General features: G+C 44.9%; 1 protein-coding gene across 1 annotated transcript in view; it reads right to left on the bottom strand.

The window, feature by feature from the left end:
• The window catches only part of MACROD2 (mono-ADP ribosylhydrolase 2), a 1,327,587-nt gene that overhangs the window by 101,266 nt on the left and 1,203,577 nt on the right, over positions 1-22,744 (bottom strand). The window contains exon 9 of the mRNA XM_026653173.1: positions 17,401-17,482. Coding sequence (XP_026508958.1) covers positions 17,401-17,482 — 82 coding nt within the window. The remainder of the gene's footprint in view (positions 1-17,400; positions 17,483-22,744) is intronic.

Genomic DNA, 22,744 nt, shown 5'->3' with positions numbered 1-22,744 from the left:
AACTAGGTATAGAGGGAACATTATTGTTTATCCTGTACAGCATGGTTTTAACTGACCAAATCAAAAAGTTTAAATATATACAAAGGCCTAAATCTAAACCCTGGAGCAAAACACCCACTGAACTTTGGAGAAGTCCAGGAGTAAAATTTTCAAAAGCATCTAGGTGACTTAGGAACCTAGTTTACATTTTCAAAGGTGACTTGGGCACTTCAAAGTCTAAGTCTTACTGAAAGTCAACAAGGTCCCTACGTGCCTAAGTCACTTTTGAAAATTTTACCCCAGCTCCATATCTGACTGACATTTTTGACTCAGACCCCTCTTCTCTGGTAACGTCACAACTGGTCCAGAAAATTATAACACATGAGGCATATGAATGAAGGTGCTTACATTTCAGGCAACACAGCAATTTCTTTGACCTTGACTTGGCAAAGATTGCTGAAGTGACAAACACCCTCCTTAGTCACTAGACCTCCATTACAAGAATTATCATCTTATACCGGGATAAGCTCTTGCCATGTTTTAGGACCCCATGTCCAAAACACAGCTCATTTCTCATCCGGATGAACTATGCCAAGGTCAGTTCCTTAGTGCATTAATTACTGAGAAGCAGAAACAAGGCAAGAACTCCTTGACTGAAGTCCAGTCTAAGTTGTATAATTCGAAACCCAGATCCTTGTAAATTACATGGTTTATACAGTAGCTTCTTTTTCCTTTTGACAAAACCATGTTTTCACCCCCCATCTAGGCTATGGACAGAGTGCGATCCAAAGGTCCAGGTCTACTTTAACATATTGATCATGGATTGTGTCAACTGTAAAGTTTAACAAAACCATTAGGACCCAGAAGTAGAACTTTGATGACATTAAACATTTCCTTATGGAGATATTGTCACTATCAGGTAAATCCTAAACTTACTTACTTTCTAAAAAAAAAAAAAAACCAACAACCTCCCCTGCACAGACCATTTAAAATTCCACTGAACCTGTGACCTCTTTTCAAAAAGGCCTTGAACAACTCACTGCAGAGCAGAACTGTGGGTGATACTGCGTGTGCATCCAGCTACTTACGTGACCACTGGAGGCAGAAGAGTTCCCTGGTGCATAGCTTCACCATTAAAGCCCTGCAACAGGGAACGCTCAGAACTCATTCCCTCAAGTCCTGCTGGAGAAAGGAGAATGACTCTTGCAGCCCAGGGCAGGAGGATCACTGACAGTGGCCCCTTGTGGTGGGTGTGGCCATTGAGATGCCACCCTGATGAAGGACTCCCTGGAGACTGTAGCAGACTCATGAGGCAAGGAAGACATTTATTCCAACATGCGTCCCATGGGTTAGAGAATGAAGTTCCCAGATAACAGTTAGTCTAAAGTATATGAAGTACAGTAGCTCCTCGCTTAATGTTGTAGTTCTGTTCCTGAAAAATGCGACTTTAAGCGAAACGATATTACACGAATCCAATTTCCCCATAAGAATTAATGTAAATGGGGGGGGGAGGTTAGGTTCCAGGAAATTTTTTTCACCAGACAAAAAACTATATATTATATAGATATACACACAGTATATGTTTTAAACAAACAATTTAATGCTGTTCACAGCTAAGATGATTGTGGAGCTTGGTTGAGGTGGTGGAATCAGAGGGTGGAAGAGGGAAGGATATTTCCCAGGGAATGTCTTGCTGCTAAATGAAGAACTAGCACTCGGCTGAGCCCTCAAGGGTTAACACATTGTTGTTAATGTAGCCTCTCACACAAGGCAGCATGAACAGGAGGGAGGGGAAACAGCATAGCAGACAGAGACAGACACACACCTTGTGTGTGGGAGAGAGAGAGAAATGCACACTGCCCCTTTAAATAAGCTGACCCACTCTTAAGTGCATTGTCTTTTTAAGTGGATCAGGAAGTTGAGACAGCAGCTGCTGCCCCAAGCTCTCTATGTCTCTCTCCGTCCATGTCCCCTCCCTGCTCTATATGGAGAAGGGGTAAGCGGGGTGGAGGAGCAGGGGGGAGGGGGACACCCTAACTTTAGCCCTTCCCCTTCCCCCCCTGAACAGTAAGCAGGAGTCTCTGGGAACAGCTCTAAGGCAGAGGGCAGGAGCAGCACATGGCAGTGGGGGGAGGGACAGCTGAACTGCCCGGTAATTGATAGCCTGCTGGGCAGCTGCTGCACAGGGAACTTAGGGGAGCGGGGAGCTGATAGAGGGGCTGCCGGTCCACCCTGGTTCCAAGCCCCCACCAGCTAGCTGCAACGGGCTGCTCTTCCTGCAAGCAGTGGGCAAAGCAGGCGACTGCCAAACGACGTTAGAAGGGAGCATTGCACAACTTTAAACGAGCATGTTCCCTAATTGATCAGCAATGTAACAATAAAACAATGTTAACCGGGACGACTTTAAGTGAGGAGTTACTGCATATAAATAAGGCATAAGTTGCGTGACTCAAATGAATAGCGGTATAAGAACAAGCTAAGTGTAAACAGTTTAAGAACAGTTAAAATTCAGATTCTAACCTATGATTGAAATATGCCCCGACTATTCATATTATTTGGGATAATTACATCTATAAAATCTGAAAGCAGGGGGCTGGGTGCAGGTTGTTCAGAACATCCCTTTGTAAAATCCCAGGCTCCCTATTAATTCATATATCATGCAGTGGTTGTCAGGCTTTCTTTCCCTAATCTCATTTGCTATCTACAGAGCTCTGTAGAACAGAATGATTACACTGCTTTTCGTACTATTGAGATTGGAGAAGGAGTTTCTCTTATCCCATGGTTTATTTATTTTTTTGCCCTGCCTCTCTCAGGTTCTCTCTGGCCCTGTCTCATCAACTCATTCCACACAGGTAAACAGCTGCCAGATTGTTAAAACTATCAAACTGCTAGATTTGAGCTGGCAACAGGCTCTAAATACCATTACTAATCCAAAAAGTTATCAAACCTCCACCCACTCCTTGCTTTTCTCTCTTTTTGTATTGTTAAGCAAATACGTTATTTTGTGTTTAACTATATAAGCACGTAATCAGAGCTCATAAACCACTGCAGCAGGCAGCTCATTGTTCTAATCTGCATTCCTGTGTCCCCCCAGCCTTACATAGCCCAGTACACTGTGGACTCATCTTTCACCCACTTCTTCAACACTCCTTTCTGACTTCTTTATTGCCTTTCTCCACCTCTCTCCTCTTCCTTCACTCACAGTTCTTTTATCTCTATTTTTTCCCCACCCGTTCCCAGCTGTCTCTCCCCTTGTTCTCAGCCTACACTGGTTTCTTACTTCTCCTTTCACAAGTGTAGATCTTCATATTGCCCATAATCTTTCAATGTGTTGTGAGCACGCTGTGGGATTCGGAGTGAAACGTGACAGAATTCTTAGTACCCAGCACTTCACTTGCTGCCTGTGCTCGCAGAACAAATGACGGAATAGAGCAAAGAGGCAGGAAGTGTTAGTTATAAAGGAGGAGGAATGGAGCAGAGATGAGTTTGCAATTACATCACTGATGCCTTCATTTAAAAAAAAATGAATCACAAAACCTGTCAGTACTGACAACTATTTAGATGCCCTACTGGGCTTATTTACTGTACCAAAATAGGTGTCCTTCTGAAAAGGTTCCTGCCCTTAGGCACTTAACTAGCAGGAACTTCAAGATATGACTGTACTGTTTCTACTAAGATAATGAAGGATGTGCAGTATAACATTCTCACACCATCTACAGAAAGTGAAAACCAAAATGTGTAATTAAACTTTGGGGATTTCTCTGTTTAGTTGCCAACTAAACCTTCTTAGACTATTAGTTGGTGCAGGTTGAAATGGCGCCAGGGTAGTACACCAGTGAAGTAAAATCCAACTATCAAAATTAAATATAATAGGCTGACAAAGTGGTAAATACTACGTATGCCCTTCCCTTCCAACTCTTCTTTTCACCATCCTTATGCTCTTTTGCACCTACAAGGATGTAGACAATCATCCACTTGGTTGCCCTTATGTAGTTTTACATCCATACTGACAACTGCCATATTTCTCATTATTCTTTTCATGCCTTTCTGACTGAGAATCACTACTACTTGACAGGACATCATTACTGCCAGCCAGACGAAGTCCCCTGTTGGGCCTAAACTGCAGAAGCTCCTTTCCTAACCAGCCAACAGAATACAAATTTCCTCTCCAACTTGACCAACAGAAGTCAATGTAGTAGCAGCATACCAAAATCCTCCCCATTTCATGAGGTTTAAGGGAGGGAGGGGACATATTGGGGCACTAAATGGATTGGAACCTAATTATCTGTCTTGCCCTTCGTGACCCTTCTACCTCATCTCTCCACTGAGACAATGCAGCTGGGTAGACTACCAGGTACTGGGAAAAGATCATTCTCTCTGGCAGGAACCCCAGCTTTGGAACTCCTGGCCAGAAGAGATCAGACTGAGCTTATGCTTGACTGTTTTCAGATCAAGGTGTACAACAATATTTTCAATATAGCCTTCCCCAGATTGAACGCTTTTAAGAAAAAAAGGCCTTTAAACAAAAAGTCACATTCCCCTGCTTCAAAGAAAGAGAAAGAGGGAAGAGTTTTTAGGTCTGGGCTTTTGTGTTCCTAAATTTGGAGCAGTAATAGAATACCACAGTGACAGGTGCTATTTGAAATACCCCTTCTCATGCGGAGCAAGTTTGATCAAATTTTGCTTTGGCTGTTTTTATTATGAAGACATTTCTACTGATATGTGCAGTATATCTAAACCTCACTGCAGCATCAGTGCAGTTTCTCTTCGTGGGTTGCCTAGCTACGTAGCCTCACAACACAGGAGTCACACTGAATGTAAAATGTGTTTGCAACTTTTGAAACCATATGAAATGGAAATCCTTAGTACCCAATTGCTAAGACATCAGATACTTTTCTTTATGCCACCTCAGAGATGGCTTCTTTTATGTACCGCAATACTTGATGTGCAGTAGAATATACATACACTGCAGCAAGAGTCTAGCCTACTCACACAGAATGCGTAGTAGCTTCTACTCCAATTGCAAATAAACTGAACCAAATTGTTTCACTCCAATAAAACAGCCATGCTCAAGATTGGGGATTCTATTTTACAGATGCTGACACCATCCATATGAAGAACTGAGTGACTAATGAGTTCAAAATGCATCAGTTTAGAGAGGAAATCGGTTTCAGCTCCACAGACCTCTCTTGCCCTCCCCTCCTCTCCCACCAAACAATGAAGTGATTGAGTTTTACTTACATGGATACTCACTCAAGTTAATTTCAAGTTCACCTGCAGGCTGGAATTTTCACACCAGAAATAATATGTTTTGTGTGGGGTGGCCCACTGTTTGACACAACAGGGGTGAGGTTTCTTAAAAACACTCAACAGTGGCCTGGCACAGAGGCAACTCAATGAGTCAGACAAGATTTTAACCGCAGTCTTTGCAACCAGGATCATTCAAGCACATGAAGCTACTTTTTGTTAGTGAGTGGTGATGACGGAATATTGCTGAGCAGTAAATGCAAGGCGCTTGGAATGTTTTATGGGGGATGGGACACTGCTCGATGAAGCAGAGAGAAAGGATCATTATAACAGGATGGCAGACCATAAGGTCTTGTCTACATGGGGATGTTACAGCAGTGTAACTTTAGTTTACAGCGCCTTGCATTCCCACACAACCTTTTAAAGTGAGGTATTTTGCATTTTAGGCCACCGTAAGCGATCCCTCAGGGAACAGGAGTAACTGCCCATCACAGTGAGCTTGTTCCCTTTAGGATTTCTGCTTCTGTCAGGCCTCCCATTGTTATCCTCCACTGTAAAGCTTCACTCCTGCATCAGCTTGTCTGTGTATCTGTTCTCTCCACAGCTCCGGGGCAGGGGTGAAAGTAACTTAAAGGACTTACTGGTACGCAGGGCAGCTGGGCTCCTGGGCAAGGTAGGGGGGGCGGCTCTGGGCCCCTGGAAGGGGCGGAGCCTTGGGTGAAGGGGCGGGGCTGGGGCGAACTCCCCCAGCCAGTCCTTCAGCGCTGCCTGGCCCGTGCTGCCCTGGGCTCTGGTGGCAATTTAAAGGCCCGGGTCTCTGGCCGCTGCGGGCAGCTTCCCCTTTTGCACCCCCTTGGTCAGCGGCCCGTACCAGTGGCCACTTTCTTAGCGGTACGCCATGCCGGCCTGTACCAACTTACTTTCGCCTCTGTCCAGGGGTCACCTTGACAAAATGTAACCTCTCCATTGAAATGCAAACACTCAGCCTCAAGTGCTTTCTTTGATACGAGGTAGTGGTGAGTTAACGTACCATTATAGCAGCCATGCACCCCCACCCACCAAGCTGCTGTGTGAACTGGACTGCACTCTTTGGAAAGATGTATGTCCTGTCCCATCTTGAGAAGAGTCACTGGAATGTAGACATCTACAGGACATCGTCTGAGCAAATGAAGAAAAAGGGGCATTACCAGAGTTGAGTGAAAGCAAAGGAGCCCTGGGAGGAGTAATTGAAGGCACAGGACCAGAACAAGACCCTCAATAATGCTCCCATTATCTTACCCAGAACATGACAAACTGGACTTCATTTTTGCAAATGATGCTACTACTGCACCCAAGAATGATATGAGAATGAGTTTTCCATAAAGCGCTCCAGACAACATGGCAAGTACCCTTGGCACCACGTAAGGGATCCCACCAGGAGGAGATTTTTCTAGAAAGCAAGAACTGTATGATCTAGCAGTCTCAGAGGTTACACAAGAATCCCATGCAAACAACCAGATAAACTGCTGTGGAAGAGAGCACTACCAGCAACCAGCCTGAAAATGCTGCAGTGTAGTGCTCTGATATTATGTGAAATACAATGTATAGGGGGATTTCCGAGGGCTGGTTGTTCACCATTGTTAACTAATATACACTAGCTAACATATATATCATATTAATAATATGTATTATCCACCCTATGTATATGTGGTGGATGATACATGCAAACATATATATAGGGTGAATAATATATACATACGTATTAAGCAACAATAACATTAAGCACAAATATTGTAACAGTGATATACCCTAAACTGGCTTATACCATAATCCTGTTCATTTATGCCAAGTATCCCATAACTCCTTGCATCTGCTGAAATAAGCATTTGGCTTAAGCAGATAGAAAACTTATTGCAACCAAGATACATTTGGTTTTATGTCTTAGTACAAGCTAGGAAAGTCCCTTTGTGGACCAGTACCTGGAATGCTAGTATCCAAAACAAAGATAAGGAAGGAACAGAACGCGTTAGGGAACTGGAACAAACTGATCGGCTGGATGTTAGTGATGTGTAAAGAGATATGTAACTTGTAAAATCATCATCTAAATAATAGCAGCTGAAATGTGAATTTTGGGAGCACACCTGCTATGTACAGTGAATGCAACTGTGCTGCATGACACAGCTTCCCCGAGATTGTATCATATACATTTTCCATACTATGTCATTATTGGCTTACAGCAATAAACCTGACTGACATTGGGTTTTGGCCTCTTGAACATATTTCATAACAAATCAAAAGGTGGACAAGCAATTGACTATCCAGTTCATCAACAACCACCATGCTGGGCAGAGCTAGAAGACTCTCTCCATTTGATTGACTTTTAATGCCTTTCCACCACAATGTGCTGAAAATGGCATCCATGCCGGAGATTTAAAGCTATAAAACTTTATTTCCCTGAAGTATCATATCCCACAACCACTGACCACATTTGCTACCTCCAAACCCTGCTTCCCACTTTGCTTCCTGCTCGGTCGCTCCCCCCTGCCCCATCCCTTGCCAACCTCCTGCCCCTTACTCATGATGCTGATGTAACCCACACACCTCCTGGGTGTGGTGTTCTGTCCCATCTGCGAGGAGAGGAAGAGGAAGAGAAGGAGAAGGAGAAGGGGGGGAAAGAGACAGAGACAGTGCTCGTGCTCTATAGCCTTAGCTAAGAGGCAGTTTGCTTTTAGCTCATGCAGTAGACACTCATGCACTAAGCTCCAGAGGTCCCTGGTTCAATCCTGCCAGACGACGACCGAGGTCTGTCGGCGTTACACCAGCACCAAGGAGTTTAAAATAAATCAAACATACTGCATGGCAGTCCTGTGTATGGTAGGAACAGATAAAGAAAAAAGCAATAGAAAAAATTGACTTACTCTTTTATAAAGCCCCCATCTTTTAGCTAACTTGATATCTGAAGAGGTAAGTTGCCCCAAACAGGCTTTACAGACATTTCAAAATGCATATATTTGTAGCCATTATTAGGCATTCCTGGCTACCTGAAACAATTATTGAACAATACTCTTTTTGTGTGTTTCAGTGCACTTTATGCTGATCTGTGGGTATCATAAAAGAAAACTTAAGGCGAGGATAGTGCTCTATTTTGGCATGCACATTGCATGGCACTGCTGCTCTCTTGGGACTGCTCATTCAGCTACCATTTCCCTTCCATTTCTGCACCAGCTGTGGCAACAGCATCCTGGTAAAGAGAAATGCTTCCTATCTTCCCTTCTGTGTCTCCTGCAAGCTTGCCTCAGGGTAACATCCTCCAATGTAAGCACAGCCTGCAGAAGAGCACATGCAATAGCTAACCTGTCCCCGACTGATACAGACTAACATGGCTACCACTCTGAAACCTGTCCCCGACTGTCCTCCATCCAAACAAGCCCCCACACACTTAAAACCTAAAGGTCTACACCCAACCATTCCACATATCCCATTCACCTAAAACCACCACAGCCCCCCCCCCTGCACGCACCACACAACCCCCCACCATCTAAAGCAGCCAATATCACCCTCAGACCAACATTTTCATAAGGTTCTTATACAAGAGGGTTGTAATTTTCAAAATGTCTTAACCTCTCAAAGCAAGCCCCAGAGTGCAAAGAGAAGATGGAAATAGCATTTCAATTTGTGAGAAAAGCAACGGTTTATTGATGCTGGAATGGGGACAATAATTGTTTGTGCTTTTTCTGATTTCCCTTGGAACTTGCAATGCCTCTGTCCATGCACACGGGGGGCTTATAAGTCACTGAGAGGCTGACTAAACTCTAAAGGGAAAAAAAGATGATAACAGAGGAAATGTTCCAGGACCTAGTGACTGCATATCAAGGGAAGTCCACAAAGGCAGAAGTGTAGAAGGATGGTTTCCCAGAGCACTCAGAAAGGCTCAAAATGGAGCACGTGACCCAGGAAAGGGACTTGAGGACAGGGCTGGCTCTGGCTTTTTTGCCACCCCAGGCAAAAAAGCCTCCTGCCGCCCCCCGGCGGGGAGCACGGCAGGGGAGGGCGCCGAGCCCAGCCGTGGCCCAGCTCTCCCCGGCCGGAGCGCTGGGAGGAGGGCAGAGAGCCCGGCCGCGGGCCCGCTCTCCCCGGCGGCAGGAGCGCTGCGGGCCCGCTCTCCCTGGCGGCCGGAGCGCCGGGGAGAGGGCGGCAAGCCAGGCCGGGACCCCGCTCTCGCCGACCGGCCGGAGCACCGCGAGGAGGGCGGAGAGCCCGGCCGGGGTCCCGCTCTCCCCGGCCGGCCGGAGCGCCGGGGGAGGGCGGCGAGCCCGCTGCGGGTCCGCTCTCCCCGGCCGGCCGGAGCGCCGCGGGGAGGGCGGCGAGCCCAGTCGCGGCCCGGCTCTCGGGCCTGAGCACCGCCCCCCTCCAGGTGCCGCCCCAAGCACATGCTCGGTAGGCTGGTGCCTGGAGCCGGCCCTGCTTGAGGAAGACAATGCCAAGGCAAATAGCTGTGATGGAGCACCATTTGTTATGAAGGTCAAGTGCAGCATCCCATGCCAGCACTGTTCTGCAAACGATGGGAAACAAACCATACTGGGACTACCATTTCAATCAACCAAATAGGCAAGTAGTCTTCTGCATCCTGAAATTCCACAGCCACTGCTGGTCATCCCAATGCTGCCTCACTATCCTGTCCCACCAGTCAGTGCTAGTTGATCAAGCCCAGAAGTGGCACTCCACCAAGTGAAGCTGCTCCAGATAAATGCCCTGCAGAACTAACTGCTCCATTTCTTCCTCTTGCTCCTCCTCCACCTGTTGCCGTATTGCTGCGGCATCTGAAGCTGCTGAATCAAATCCATCTGTCAGTGCAACTGCATTATCCAGTTTGTATTAATGACTGTCAGGATTGCAGCACTCAGCAGTGTGCCCTCCACGCTGCCTGACAGCAGCTTGAAAATGGCGCTGGCAAAATGATGGGATTCCAAGAGAGACATCGTGGGTGTTTTCTAATTTGACCCCCAATCCCAGAATTTCTGTAGGTTCCGATAGGTTCATGCTGTGTTTCCCAGTAGAAGTTATAAAAGCATATTTATCAATACAAATCAACAGATAGAAAACTGAACAAGGATTCTCTCAGAAGGAACAATGAATTCCAGCTAAGGCATACAAATATTGGGCCCTTTACTGTAACATTTAGTCATGTGACTGGTCCACTGAAATCAATGGTGTAAGTAAGAACTATGTGCATGAACAAGAGTTGCAGGATAGGATTCCTGATTTGCTGGAAGCCATGTGGCAATACATTGTATCTGTACATTCTTGCGGACTAACAGCTGAGGGGATTTTACAACATATCTGGATTGAAAATGTCAGAGCTGTTTTACTCCATAGGAAGATATGAAACAGAAAGAAAGACTTGGCTGTTTCTCTTCCCTTTTAAGTTAAGACTAAGCTATTGCTCTAGGCACAGAGGAATGTCTTCCTGCAGCACATTTTTCTACGCTCATCCTATTTTTTTCCTGCTTACATTTTAGAAGTTTATCGTCAAAAGAACAAAACGTTCACCAGAAAAAATTGTTCATAGAAAAAAAACAGTATTTTTCTGTGTCAGTGACCATGAACCATTATGAGTGGGCTCTGGGCCTGATCAAAGCCTACGTAAGCCTCCCATTGACTTCAGTGGACTTTGCATCAAGCCCTGACCCACTGACTACAGTAATTCTAATTCAGAAATGCTTAGATTATAACAATGAGGACCAAACAACTACATTCATACACAAGAGTAAATTATGAATTATCCATAGATTCATATTACCATAGAGGTCTGCTTTTCCTCCTATAGATATGTACACTTTACAAATGACTAGGCTTTTGGCACTTGGTGCAGGATAAGTAGCATTACTCAACTCATTTTTCAGGCACTCCATTTGCAAAATATGCTTAATATTATGTCCCAGTAATGGAACTATTTCCCTATATCTATATTCCACTTACTGAAACGCACTGAGGTGTAACTCTAGCTTCATATCATTATCTCTTGACTAGCTCAAGTATTTGGATGTCTTTTTGGATTTATTAATGCAGCAAGTTTAAAGTAATAACTATTTCTGTAGATAAAATCAGGAAGGTATTGCTTTTCTAAGTAACCTGGTCCACACATGTTAAAGTGGAAACCTTTCATAGAATTTCTGAACACTAGGTTCACATCTGAAATCTCAACAACTTTTCTCTCAGTTTAAAGAAGCACCCCAGTGAATACTAAGATAGAGCACTATCAGTTGAAATACATGGCAAACCAGGAACACTGCTACTTTAAAAAAAATCTTTTTCTTTGCTTTAAGAATATACGGAATATAAAAAAACATCAGTATAGTTTATGAATCCAGAATATAATCTAAATGTCAGAGGCAGTGACTGTAGCAAGCTCCCTGTTATGGAACCATATTAACAAAGTCCATTGTGCAAGAAACTGGTCTTCCAGAGATATGGGACACCTTTAAAGTCAAGGCATCTGCACAATAATTGTCAGTGTCTTTATATGTAAATCACAGTGAAAGACAAGCCACATGAAGATAGCTCACAAAAGAGCAAAAAAAGAATAATTCAGGAAATGGGACCATTATTCAGGGGTATTTTTTATTTCTTTTTCTTTTTAAATTAAAGTGAATTTAATGCTGGTGAAAATTGCTGGGTTGACATCCCTGGCAAAGAAAGTGTTTACTGTATCCACAAGACAGGCCTGGCATAGGCAACAACATTGCAACTGCCCGACCACTGTGCCTCAGTCCTGATTGGAATGAGAATGTGGATCACTTTTCAAACTCATTCAGTCCTTATGTCTCTTCTGAGATTGCCAACAGAAGTGCCAATTAGTGTCCATGGATGTCCAACAAATATTAAATTGACATTTTCTATTATGTCTTTCCCAAAAAACTCAATAGTCTTGTAATGACGTTTTACTCACAGAAAAGATTAATTTTAATCAACTTTAGGTAAGGTAGTAAGCCACATGGAAACAAATTTAAGGCATGCTTTTCCACTCCCTGCACCTCGTATAGTCATTTACACATGGGCAAAGTGAACACAAGAATGTAAAAATCTACCATTCTGATTGGGCAGCATTTTACACCTCTACAAAGATGTAACTGGGCACTATTTCAGGTACATTTATCTGTGTGGGTTGATACCGAGGGTGGGGTTAGTTGTATGGGGATGAAGGAGACTTGTGTGTTTTATAGGGTGTTCAGTTCCACTGGCTGTTTCATTTGGTTTTATAATTGGTGTCATGGGGGTCTAGAGTTCTTGGATAGGCATCCCTTTTTATTATTGTAGAAAGCCAAATAAATAAATATGAATAAATATGTAAATAAGGTGCAAGGGAGTGGAGAATCAGGCCAAACGGAGTTCTGTTGTTGCAGAGCTGGTATAGGTTAAGTCAGAACCCACCCCTTCATTTGAGATATTTTGTTTAAGAATGATTGGTGAAGATTGCCATGTAGATTCTATGATCCTATGTTCCACAACATGATGTTACTTAGAAGGATGCCAATATCGTTTCAGTGTTTAATCATTAGAGACTGAGATGGAAGGTGTAATGTAGAGATGAGTCCAACACAACACCCAGGATACAAACTCCACCAAAGGTTTTGGAGTTCAGACCCAGATCCAAATTTTCTGTCTCTGGCCCACCTACAGTAGCAAGGCTAGAATCCTCCCATGGAAGTCTATATGGGTGGGCACTTGCATCTCCTTTTTCACTCTTCTGTCACTCTTCATCTCACAATGGGTAATGTAGACCCCAATCATAGTAAACAAATCACGACTATCACAATTCAACACTTGTTGACTGCGTCAGCAAGATATTGGTAGTTACTTACATGTCTTTTGCCAGTATAAATGCGCTTCATGATTTTTTAAAAATCCATATTTAGGGTCAAGCCACCATGATCCATACTCATCTGTAACCCTGCAGGGGCAAAGACCCTCTGTGCACAGATTTCCCCCCTTCAGCATGCAAGAGGGAAATCACAACTTCTGCAGCCCCCTACTTTTTATCTTCTCCCCGTTATTATTTGGCTTGGTCGGGTTGCTCCTCCCTTCTTGCAAATCTTTTAGCTCCTGTTAAATGTTTTAGTATTCCTGTATTTATTTGAATAATTTGCTCTGATGACGGCCCCCAACATTTCTATAGTTCATATTCTAAGGGCTGCAAAGGTTCCCACAGAAGGGAACTTTGCTTCAGCCTGACCAATCCTCAGGCTGTTTTAATGGCTGCACATCTGCTTCATGGTCAAATTTCCTAGACGGGTTAGAGAGCTAACCATATTCCCTCCACTATGACCTTTCTAGGCTCTCTGTGAATCCTGATTCCCCTTCCCCTCTACCTCCAGTGAGACCTGAAGGCTAATAATCTTGGGGGGGGGGTGTCAAAATAACTCACAGCTGCCATCACAGGGGAAGCTACAGAGGGGTCAGCAGCTGCAGGGGTTCATTGTACTCCTCAAAAGACACTTGTGGAGGTGTCATGGTGGATTCAGTTGAACCCTTCCACAGCAGGTCTCTTCTCTCTCTTTCTCTCAGCCTGGTAGTTAGCTAGGGAGATCCCTCCTGAAGAAATGTTAAGACAGGCACTCTTTCCACTGCTACTGGCTGGCGACCCCACCGCTACGTACGACAGTGGAGGGAGTGGTGTTATTGACTCTGTTTCTAGGGGTAAGGCACAGAGCTATTGGGAATGGAATTGCTCAGTGGCTGCTGCAGTGTGGTCAGTGTCCATACTCAGGCTCTGCTTACTTCTCTGCACATGTACAACTCGGCTGGGTCAGCGATCTGTGGGTAGGAAACTGAGGCAGAGAGAGACTAATGGCCAGTTTTTAAAGGTATTTAGGCACCTCACTCTCACTGATTTCATTGGGAACCAGGCACCTAAATACCTCTAAAAATCTGACCGTAAGTGACTTACCCAAGGCACACAGGCTGGCTGTGGCAGAGCAGGGAATTGAATCCAAGTCTCCTAAGTCCCAGGCTAATGCCCTAACCTCTGGGCAGTCCTTCATCTCTTGCTAGGGCCAACATTTTCAAAACTAATTGATGATTTTGGGTGCCGAACTTGAGACACTTTAAAGTGCCTCCTTTACAGAAGGTAGATTCGCTGCTCTTTCTGAAAATCACCCCTGCCCCCCTTTAAGGCATCTCAAGCTGGGGACGCCAAAACTGAAGCACGCGGAATCACCAGTCACTTTTGAAAATCTTGGTCTATCTGAAGCTCCTTTTAAAAATGGGCCCGGAGGTCTTCTGGAAATCTGTCCCCACTTGTGAGTGCTGAGTGTGAAAATCTGGCCCCCTGTGGAAGGCACCCTGCACAGGTGCTGAGCTTAACCTTTGCCTGTCCACACCTCTTCCAGCAGTGCTCAGCCACCTGCAGCACTGAACCTTTGGGGGGGGGGGTGTCTTCCCCCTCTTCAGTTTACTTTACACAATAAGCTCATAAACACCTTCCCATGCACCTAAGTAATTCAAGTCCATGTACAGCAAATAATCAATTTAATGTGTCAAAAGGACAATAAAAGCCACTGCACCCCAACTAGAGCCACCCAAACGGAAACCCCTTTCTGTTCCAAAAGAATGAGTGCCATATGGGCCTTGCAGCAGGGCCAACGCATGGGGGGAGGGCACGTAGGGTCATGCCCCCCCCCCCCGATTTCTCAGGCCGCCTCTCACTGGGAGGCCCAGCAGCAAGGGGCTCCAGTAGCCCTCACCGTGTGTCCATGCAGCGTGGGGAGGGAGGAAGCAGCAGGACGTCTGGCTGTGGGCTGAGCTCTCCACTCCCGCCCCCTATATGGAGCTGCTTCTCCTTCCCTGCTGCTGGAGTCCTAGCGCTTCCTGGTGCCCGTTTTGCAGACGGCCCACTGAGGTGAGTCAGGGGAGCATCTTCGAGATCGGGTACAGGAGCTGCGACGTGGTGCTCAGTGCCAGGCAGCTCAGGTGGAGCCCCATCCAGCCTGGAAGCCCTGGGGATGAGTGAGGGGAGCAGTCTGGGGGGAGGCAGTGGGAAAGAGGGGGTGGACCCTCCTGCTGCTGCTTCTGCTGCTGGGGGTGCATTGCAGCAGCCTCCAATGTGCCTATCAAGGAGAAGGCAGTTTGGGGGTGTCACGTTCCCTCCCCCCCCAACAAAAAGTGACTGATAATTCTCCAACCTCCTTGCTAACGGAGATGACCCAGCCCCAAGCACCATCGCCACCTACCCTGATGGGGCACGGGGGAGACTGTACATCCCAACTGTGTTGCCCCTTTTGTTGGTCTTGTTTTGAACACTTGCTAAATGGATTGTGGATAGTTCAGGCAGGGAGAGACGCCTGCAAGCTCTGCAAGGGGCTGGCCAGCCACAGGCCAGGGAGCAGGAGGAGGTAGTTGCTACTGTATGTTGTCTACATATGTATCAATTTTCGGGGGGGAGGCAGAGGCAATGTGTGTGACGGTTTCATGCCCCCACAGAACCTTTCAATTGCATGCCCCCCGCAATCCACAGTTACCTGTCACCTCTGCCTTGCAGTATGCTCAGGAAGTCAACAAAGTCAGGCTGTGTCAGATCAAGGTGGAAGCAAATTCCATTCCCTTTCTCCTCTGATGATGGGACCCTGAAGTTCTCTCTTAGATACCTAGGCTCTGTGAGGAGGGGTAGTGGTTTGCTCAATATCACAGCCAGCAACAGAACACCGATCTCCTGAGACCAAATCCACTCTCCTATCCACTGGGCAACACTGCCAAAGAGTAACACACTGAATGAATTAGAAGCGAATGCAGTCTTTGGAGCGCATGCATAATATACTCCAGACGCAATATATTGCTAAGTAAGTGGATAGCCACAGTCTGTGCTAGCTGAAGTACTCAGGGGGTCTTCAACTGTAGCCTCCCTGAGAGATCACTGCAATAATTGAATCAGGAGGTGACAGAGGCATCTACAAGAATAGTGAGATCAGGCAGAAAGGTCACAATTTCCTTGACACAAGCCCAGATAGGGGGAAAAAAACCACTTTTGGCCACTGTGACTTTCTGGATAGCCAAAAAGCCGCTAAGATCCTCATTAGCCACCTGAGGCCTGATTCTCATTTACACTTTACATCAACCTGGCAGTGTAAAGGGGTCTTATAGTGGGTGCACATGTAATTCAGGAGGACCAGGCTGCTAGAATCTGAACGCTAAGCATAGGCAAGAACATCCCTCAGAAGAAGCAATGCAACAGAAAGGACAAAGCACCGTACAAGCAATACTAAGAAAAAAAGCAAGGCAGGGTTGAAAAATAAAACAAATACAAATCCCTAATGATACACACAATAAAAATAAATCAGTTACTCTGAGTTGTTATTTTTTTCATTTACTATCCATTAGGTTTTCTTACATTCCAAAGAGGAGACTTCCATGTGAGACAGAAGACAAATTATTAACATTCCCTAAGTGCTCCAGAGAGCTGCCTTTCCTCTGATTCATTTTTGTACAGGGACAGCTCAAACTTTAAGTTCTCATTCAGGTTTTAGCTCCTGTGATATTTTTTCAGTCACAATGAAATTGTAGCAGCATCATTAATGAAGAGAAAACATGGACAAAGCACAGGTAAAAGCCATAACCACAGACAGCCTTATTCTTCCCTCACTTATGGAGATATACCTATCAAATCTCATAGAACTGGAAGGGACCTTGAAAGGTCATCAAGTCCAGCCCCCTGCCTTCACTAGCAGGACCAAGTACTGATTTTGCCCCAGATCCCTAAGTGGCCCCCTCAAGGATTGAACGCACAACCATGGGTTTAAGGAGGCCAATGCTCAAACCACTGAGCTATCCCTCCCCTCTTACATTAGTGTAAATAATTTCCTTCTTGAAGTCAGTGTTCGGGGCTATAAAACTAGTTTTAATGACTGGAGACAGAAACAGCAGACATGTGGAAACAACCAATTCTCAATATCACAAAGTTAGGCTCCTGTCGTACAAACACATTTTTGCATGTTCTAATCTTTGCTACTAGGAGTAGTTCCACTGATTTCAAAAGTTAAGCACATGCATAAGTATTTGCAGGGTTGGAGCCTTGATATGTAGTTGATCTTGAAAGAAAGTTAACGTTTTAGTTTTTGCTGTGGCATGGCAAGAAGATGCCAACTGCTGTCTTTTTACTGCCCAATTTATGAAAGTCAGAAGGCAACTAATGACTGCACATACCTGTGGAGAAATATTCGCTCATTTTCTTCTTGAAAATTTTGTAGTCAACCTCCAAAAAGACGCAGAAGATGACACGATCCATCTGTAAGAAACAATTATTCACAGTGAAACTAGAATAATAATAAATGTTAAGAATAATATTTAACAGCACAGAAATGTTTGAACTGACATTTTGTATGCCAGCTAAGTGGAAAAACATTGTGTTTTGTGTTTACTGTATGAGCTGTATTGTAATATTCAAAACACCATTTTTAACTGCAGTTCACTACTGTGTTCTTTGTTAAATGCCTATTGTTTATGCAAACCACCTCTGAGCATGGTATAAATGTGCTCTGGTATTCCAGCTGGAAGAGTCACACAAGGGGTGTCTAGCAGGAGTATAATAGAATAAATGGGTAAGCAAAGAGCTCTTTATTCAATCTTTGCCCAACAAACATATTTGCAAAACTATTTAGCATTTTAGAATGGCTTGAAAAGCTTTCGTGTGGTTTTAATTTACATGAAACTATTTACTCTCTATATAATATCGCCAGAAATGCAACAAAAACAAAAGCTGTTTACAGAATGAGCAGCACACAGGGTAAATAAAACATTTAATATGCCATATAGTCAGTGAGGCCAAGCATATAAATGGCACCATAACACATAATGTGTGCAGCACCCGCCACCTTTTAAAAATAAATTGCCTGCAAGATCATTATATGTGAAAAGGTTTCTCTTAAAAAGGGAGAGAGAGAGACACAGAGAGAGAGAGAGAGCAACAACTAAAGACTGAAAAATTGCAGGAGGCTCAGTTCAACCCTTGCTTATGTTTGTACCAGTCAGCATGACCCAGGGCACAGAGCCCCAGCAGCAGAAAGATCACCTACAACAGGGATGCAACACATGTACCCAACACATGTCCAGCCTGCACCTAGCCAGCATTTCCTCAAAAGCAAGTGTTGCTAGCCAGAAAGATCAGAGCAATGAGGATCCAGCCTCTATGCTGACAAGTCCCCTATGGAGACCTCACCACAGACCTCCTCCTCCCGCTCTGACAGGTGCACACACTGCCTTCCCCGATGGTGAATGGGGAGCTAGAGCCATTGTGCAGCTCAGGAATAACAAAGAACTGTCAACATGAAAAAACTCCTCCTAATCCTTACTAGAAAATCTTGGCCTTTCAGAAAAGCAGCTTCTTGGTAGAACTTAAGGGCCAGATCCTGTCCTCAAATACTCATAGACAACTCTCCTATCTCAGTGCAGAGAAATCCACCTTTCATTCCTCCACGTAGAGCAAAATCTATTTACCCTGGAGTGAAAGTGCTAAAAAAATGATGGAAGACCATTATGCTGGACAGTGGTAATGGCTACGGGTGAGTGAATCTTTGCATCAAAGAGAATCACAGCCCTTATTCAAGTCAATGTGCAAACCACTCGTAGGCTCAACTGAAGGCGCAATGAAGCCCCTTTAAGTAGTGAGACAGCTGGAAACGGGTGGCTAGCAACCAAGGCTCTTGGCTGCATGGAGAGGCCTGATCAGAGCTAACCTAGGTAGATGAGCATGGATTTCCCTGATGGAAAGCACAGGGCTAGGACGCTGGTTTTGTAGGCTGCGCATGTTAGAGTCAAAAGCCTGGAGAAACCTGTGAGCGGGACTCTGACAGGAAGCAGAGAGTCAGAGCTTCTTGAGCACAGTGTGTGCTGGGGAGGCACAATAGAGCATTTCTGAGCAAGGAAATTGCCTGCTGTTGTTTGTTTCTATTGTATTCAGAGAAACAGGACTTGGTGCACACGCTTTGTAAATAAACAAGATTACACCAGAGAAATACTTGATTCGTATCATCAGTTTCTCCTAATGGAAACAATCCTGAAGGGACTGAATATTAGCTAACTGCTTAGGTCAAAGGGGCAATGATGCAGTGTTTTAGAATGGAAGGCCCCAATCCAGGAAACATTTACATAGGTGCTTTGCTTTATCCATGGGAGTAGTTCCACTGAAGTTAATGGGGCTACTCACAAGTGCAAAGTGAAGGGGGTGTGTTTGCAGGATCAGTGCTTTATGCTTCATTTCCTTAATTTATATTGATTGTAAAAGTTGATTTCCCCAGTGATCGTCAGGTTAGCCTACATCATCATATTCGACCTTCACCTCCTGGGCTTATTGGACCGGGTACTCAGGTCATACCCATCACTATAGTATCCAAGGGTGGTGATAGTCAGTCTAACAAGGCCCTGCGTCTATAAGCACTTATCAACCAGAGAATTAATTTTAGTCATGCACACAGAAGTCTATGGTGGTCTCCATGTGTCTAGTCTGTTATACAATCCACATACACTCACAATATTTTATTTTAATTTGGCTTTATTATATGCTCGCTCTCTATTTTTTTTTTCTGTACACAGTTGACACCCTTAAAATATTCCATGAACTTGAAGGATTCTAGTGTTTCTAATGTAATGCTCTCAAAAGAAGGCATCTCTCTGGAAATGGCAGTATCTTTCAAACTGGTGGAACGTTTCCAGTGTCCTCACTGTACATACTCTATTTATAAACCTGTTCAATTTCTTCTCAGTGTGTGAAAAAAAGTGTCCTGTTTTTAAGTATGCATAGAAATGCTGTGATGACAGCTCAAATCCTGTGTTTATCTGATTGAATGGCATGTGTTGGCAGATAGTAAATCTGAAATTAAACCAAATTCTAGCATCCTGCCAGTCACTGAATATTTGAGCTGACATACCCAGCTAAAATAATTTGAAATTAGCTATGGAAAGTAACCCTTGTCCTCACCACTTCCATTCCAACCACATCAAGTAAAGGTTTAATCCAGCATAAAATCACTTGGCTGCTGACTCACAAAAGCTCAGCAGGACTTTTGGGCCCTGCATTTGAGTTTGCTACTCCTTATTCTAAAGGGCAAATCTCCTCTCTTGTGACTGTGGAATGCCAACTTGATTAGATATTTCATGCTGCCCCTTCACTGAGGGAAGAGGAATAATATTGAGGGACTCTACTTGGTACGCTCAGGGAATCTCCAATGTCTTATTGCAGGTGCTAGCTCTTCCACAGCTGAATGAATACCACTCAGTTGAGGAAAGGGTTTAAAGGGGTTGCAACTTGAGGGTATTCAGGCTCATCCTTGATTGACAGCTGTGTTCTGAAGGCTCGTCTTGGATGCACCCTTCCCCTCTCAGAGCTTGATTAAATTCTGCTCCTTGCACAGCTGTGACTAGGTGGATCAAAGAACCCCAAAATTAGGAGCCCTGCATCACAGGAGGCAGGGAGTTAAATTGCATGAGTCGTTTGCTTAGCAGGCAGCTTTACAGCTCCAGGCTGTGGAACATATTGATTTTTTTCCCTTGAGAACCTATGCTACTTGACAGGCACCATTTAAGGTTGAGAGGCATACCTTTCTTCTGATTTGGTTAGATGCACCTGATGCATGATCTACAGCCTTCTAGGCCATGTGTTACTTAGAAGACTGAAGCTGTTTTACACTGGACTGAATCCTGAGCCAGACATTAAGACCAGGTACTTTATTAGAAGGACACAGTGAACTTAAAAATCACACTGAAAATGTTTAACGGACTATGGCTACATATAACACCTAAGATGATCATAACTTGAAGCTGGTGAGGAGGAATACTGTATCCTATTTCTTTAGTTTTGTTTCCCAATGTGAATTTGAAAGCACTTTGTGTCTAGTGAGTTTCACCGTCTGCTTGATGGTCACTGTCTCGTGAGTTTGCAATGATAACTTCTTTCTGATGCACTGCTCTGAGGAGAGCTCACGTGCATGCTCTTCCCTGGCCCCTGCAAGAAAGTGTTTAGCAGTAACACAGCTGCTGATGCCCAGCTTGGTGCTAAGCAAGGGATCTGTGTTTCCCTGGACTCCCACACAGGGCCAGGAAGAAGCAGGAGCCTGGGGCAGCCAGAACCCCCGTCTTCCCTCTCCAGGACCTGCAATTGTCAGGTAGCAATAGGATCTGGGGTGGGCAGAAGGGTTCTTTACTTACCAGGCCTTTTCTGCAGGTCTAAGGAAGGCATTTGTTTAGGGTTGCCAACTTCGTAATATTTAAAAAACGGACACTCCAGCAGGAGCGAAACCTCCCCTTCCCCACCCCTTCCTCCTGAAGACCTGCCTCACCCCAGCCCTGCTTCTTCCCCCAAGGCCCCATTCCTGCCCTGCCCCTTCCCCCTGAAGCCCCGCCCCCATTCGTTCCTCTTTCCCCCTCTCTCTGTCACTCACTGCTTTTCCCCTCACCCCCCTCCCAGTGTGGGTCAGGAGGGACTTGCCTGGAAAGCCGGGGCTGAGAGCTGCAGCCACCTGAAGCAGGTAGGAGGTAGCCCTGGCTGAGTAGGGGCTGGCATGGGTGATGACTCGGTGCCTCCCACCCACAGTAACTGGACTTTGGGTGTCCCGGTCAGTAGATCTGACTGGTCACTGTCAGGTCGCCTTTTTGACTGGACTTTCCAGTCAAAAACGGGGCACCTGGCCACCTTACATTTATTTCACTCAGGTCTATTAATTAATCATGGCCTCTAGCCACAACATTATTTGTAGCTGTCTCTGGTGGTATGATGTCAGTCAACACCAGCATTAATCTGATATTTTCTTTGGGGTATTGCAGAATTGTACATATATATCCAACCCCCTTTTCATGCACAGTTTTAAAGAGAGTGCTCTGTGCATTTTAGTGTCTATATTTAGTATTATTTATATTATGATAGTGTCTTGAGGCTCGAACAAAATCAGGTCCCATTGTACACTGTACATACACATAAAAATAATCCCTGCCCCAAAGAATTTACAGTCGTAATATACAAGAGACACAAAGGCTGAGAGAAAAGAAGGATTATTATCCCCATTTTACAGATGTGGAACTGAGATACAGAGAAACGAAGTAACTACTCATGGTCACAAAGGAAGAGCTGGAAACTGACCAGAGATCTCCTGATTCCCAGTCTAGTGCTTTACTCAGAAGGCTATTCTTCCCTGTGTTCTAGTGACATTAGAACATGAAATGTAGCCTGGCCACTTGGAATCATAGAAGTGTAGCACTGGAAGGGACCTCGGTAAGTCATCTAGTCCAGTCCCTTGCACTGAGGCAGGACTATGTATTGCCTGGACCATCCCTGACAAGTGCGTATCTAACCTGTTCTTAAAAATCTTCCATGAGTGAGATTCCACAGCCTCCCTAGGTAATTTGTTCCACTGATAACTACCCTCACAGTTAGGAATACAGCAGCCTGACTGCTGAGCAACACATTTCACCCATTCCACTGAACACAGAGTTGAGGTTACGGGTACTATGGCCATTTTCAAAGCCCTTCCTGGCATTGGTCCTGACTACCTGAGAGATT

This window comes from Terrapene carolina, unplaced genomic scaffold, assembly GCF_002925995.2.
Source record: "Terrapene carolina triunguis isolate 2854851 unplaced genomic scaffold, T_m_triunguis-2.0 Scaffold132, whole genome shotgun sequence".
In the NCBI taxonomy this organism is placed as follows: Eukaryota; Metazoa; Chordata; order Testudines; family Emydidae; genus Terrapene; species Terrapene triunguis.
This window is presented reverse-complemented; position numbering and strand designations above follow the sequence as displayed.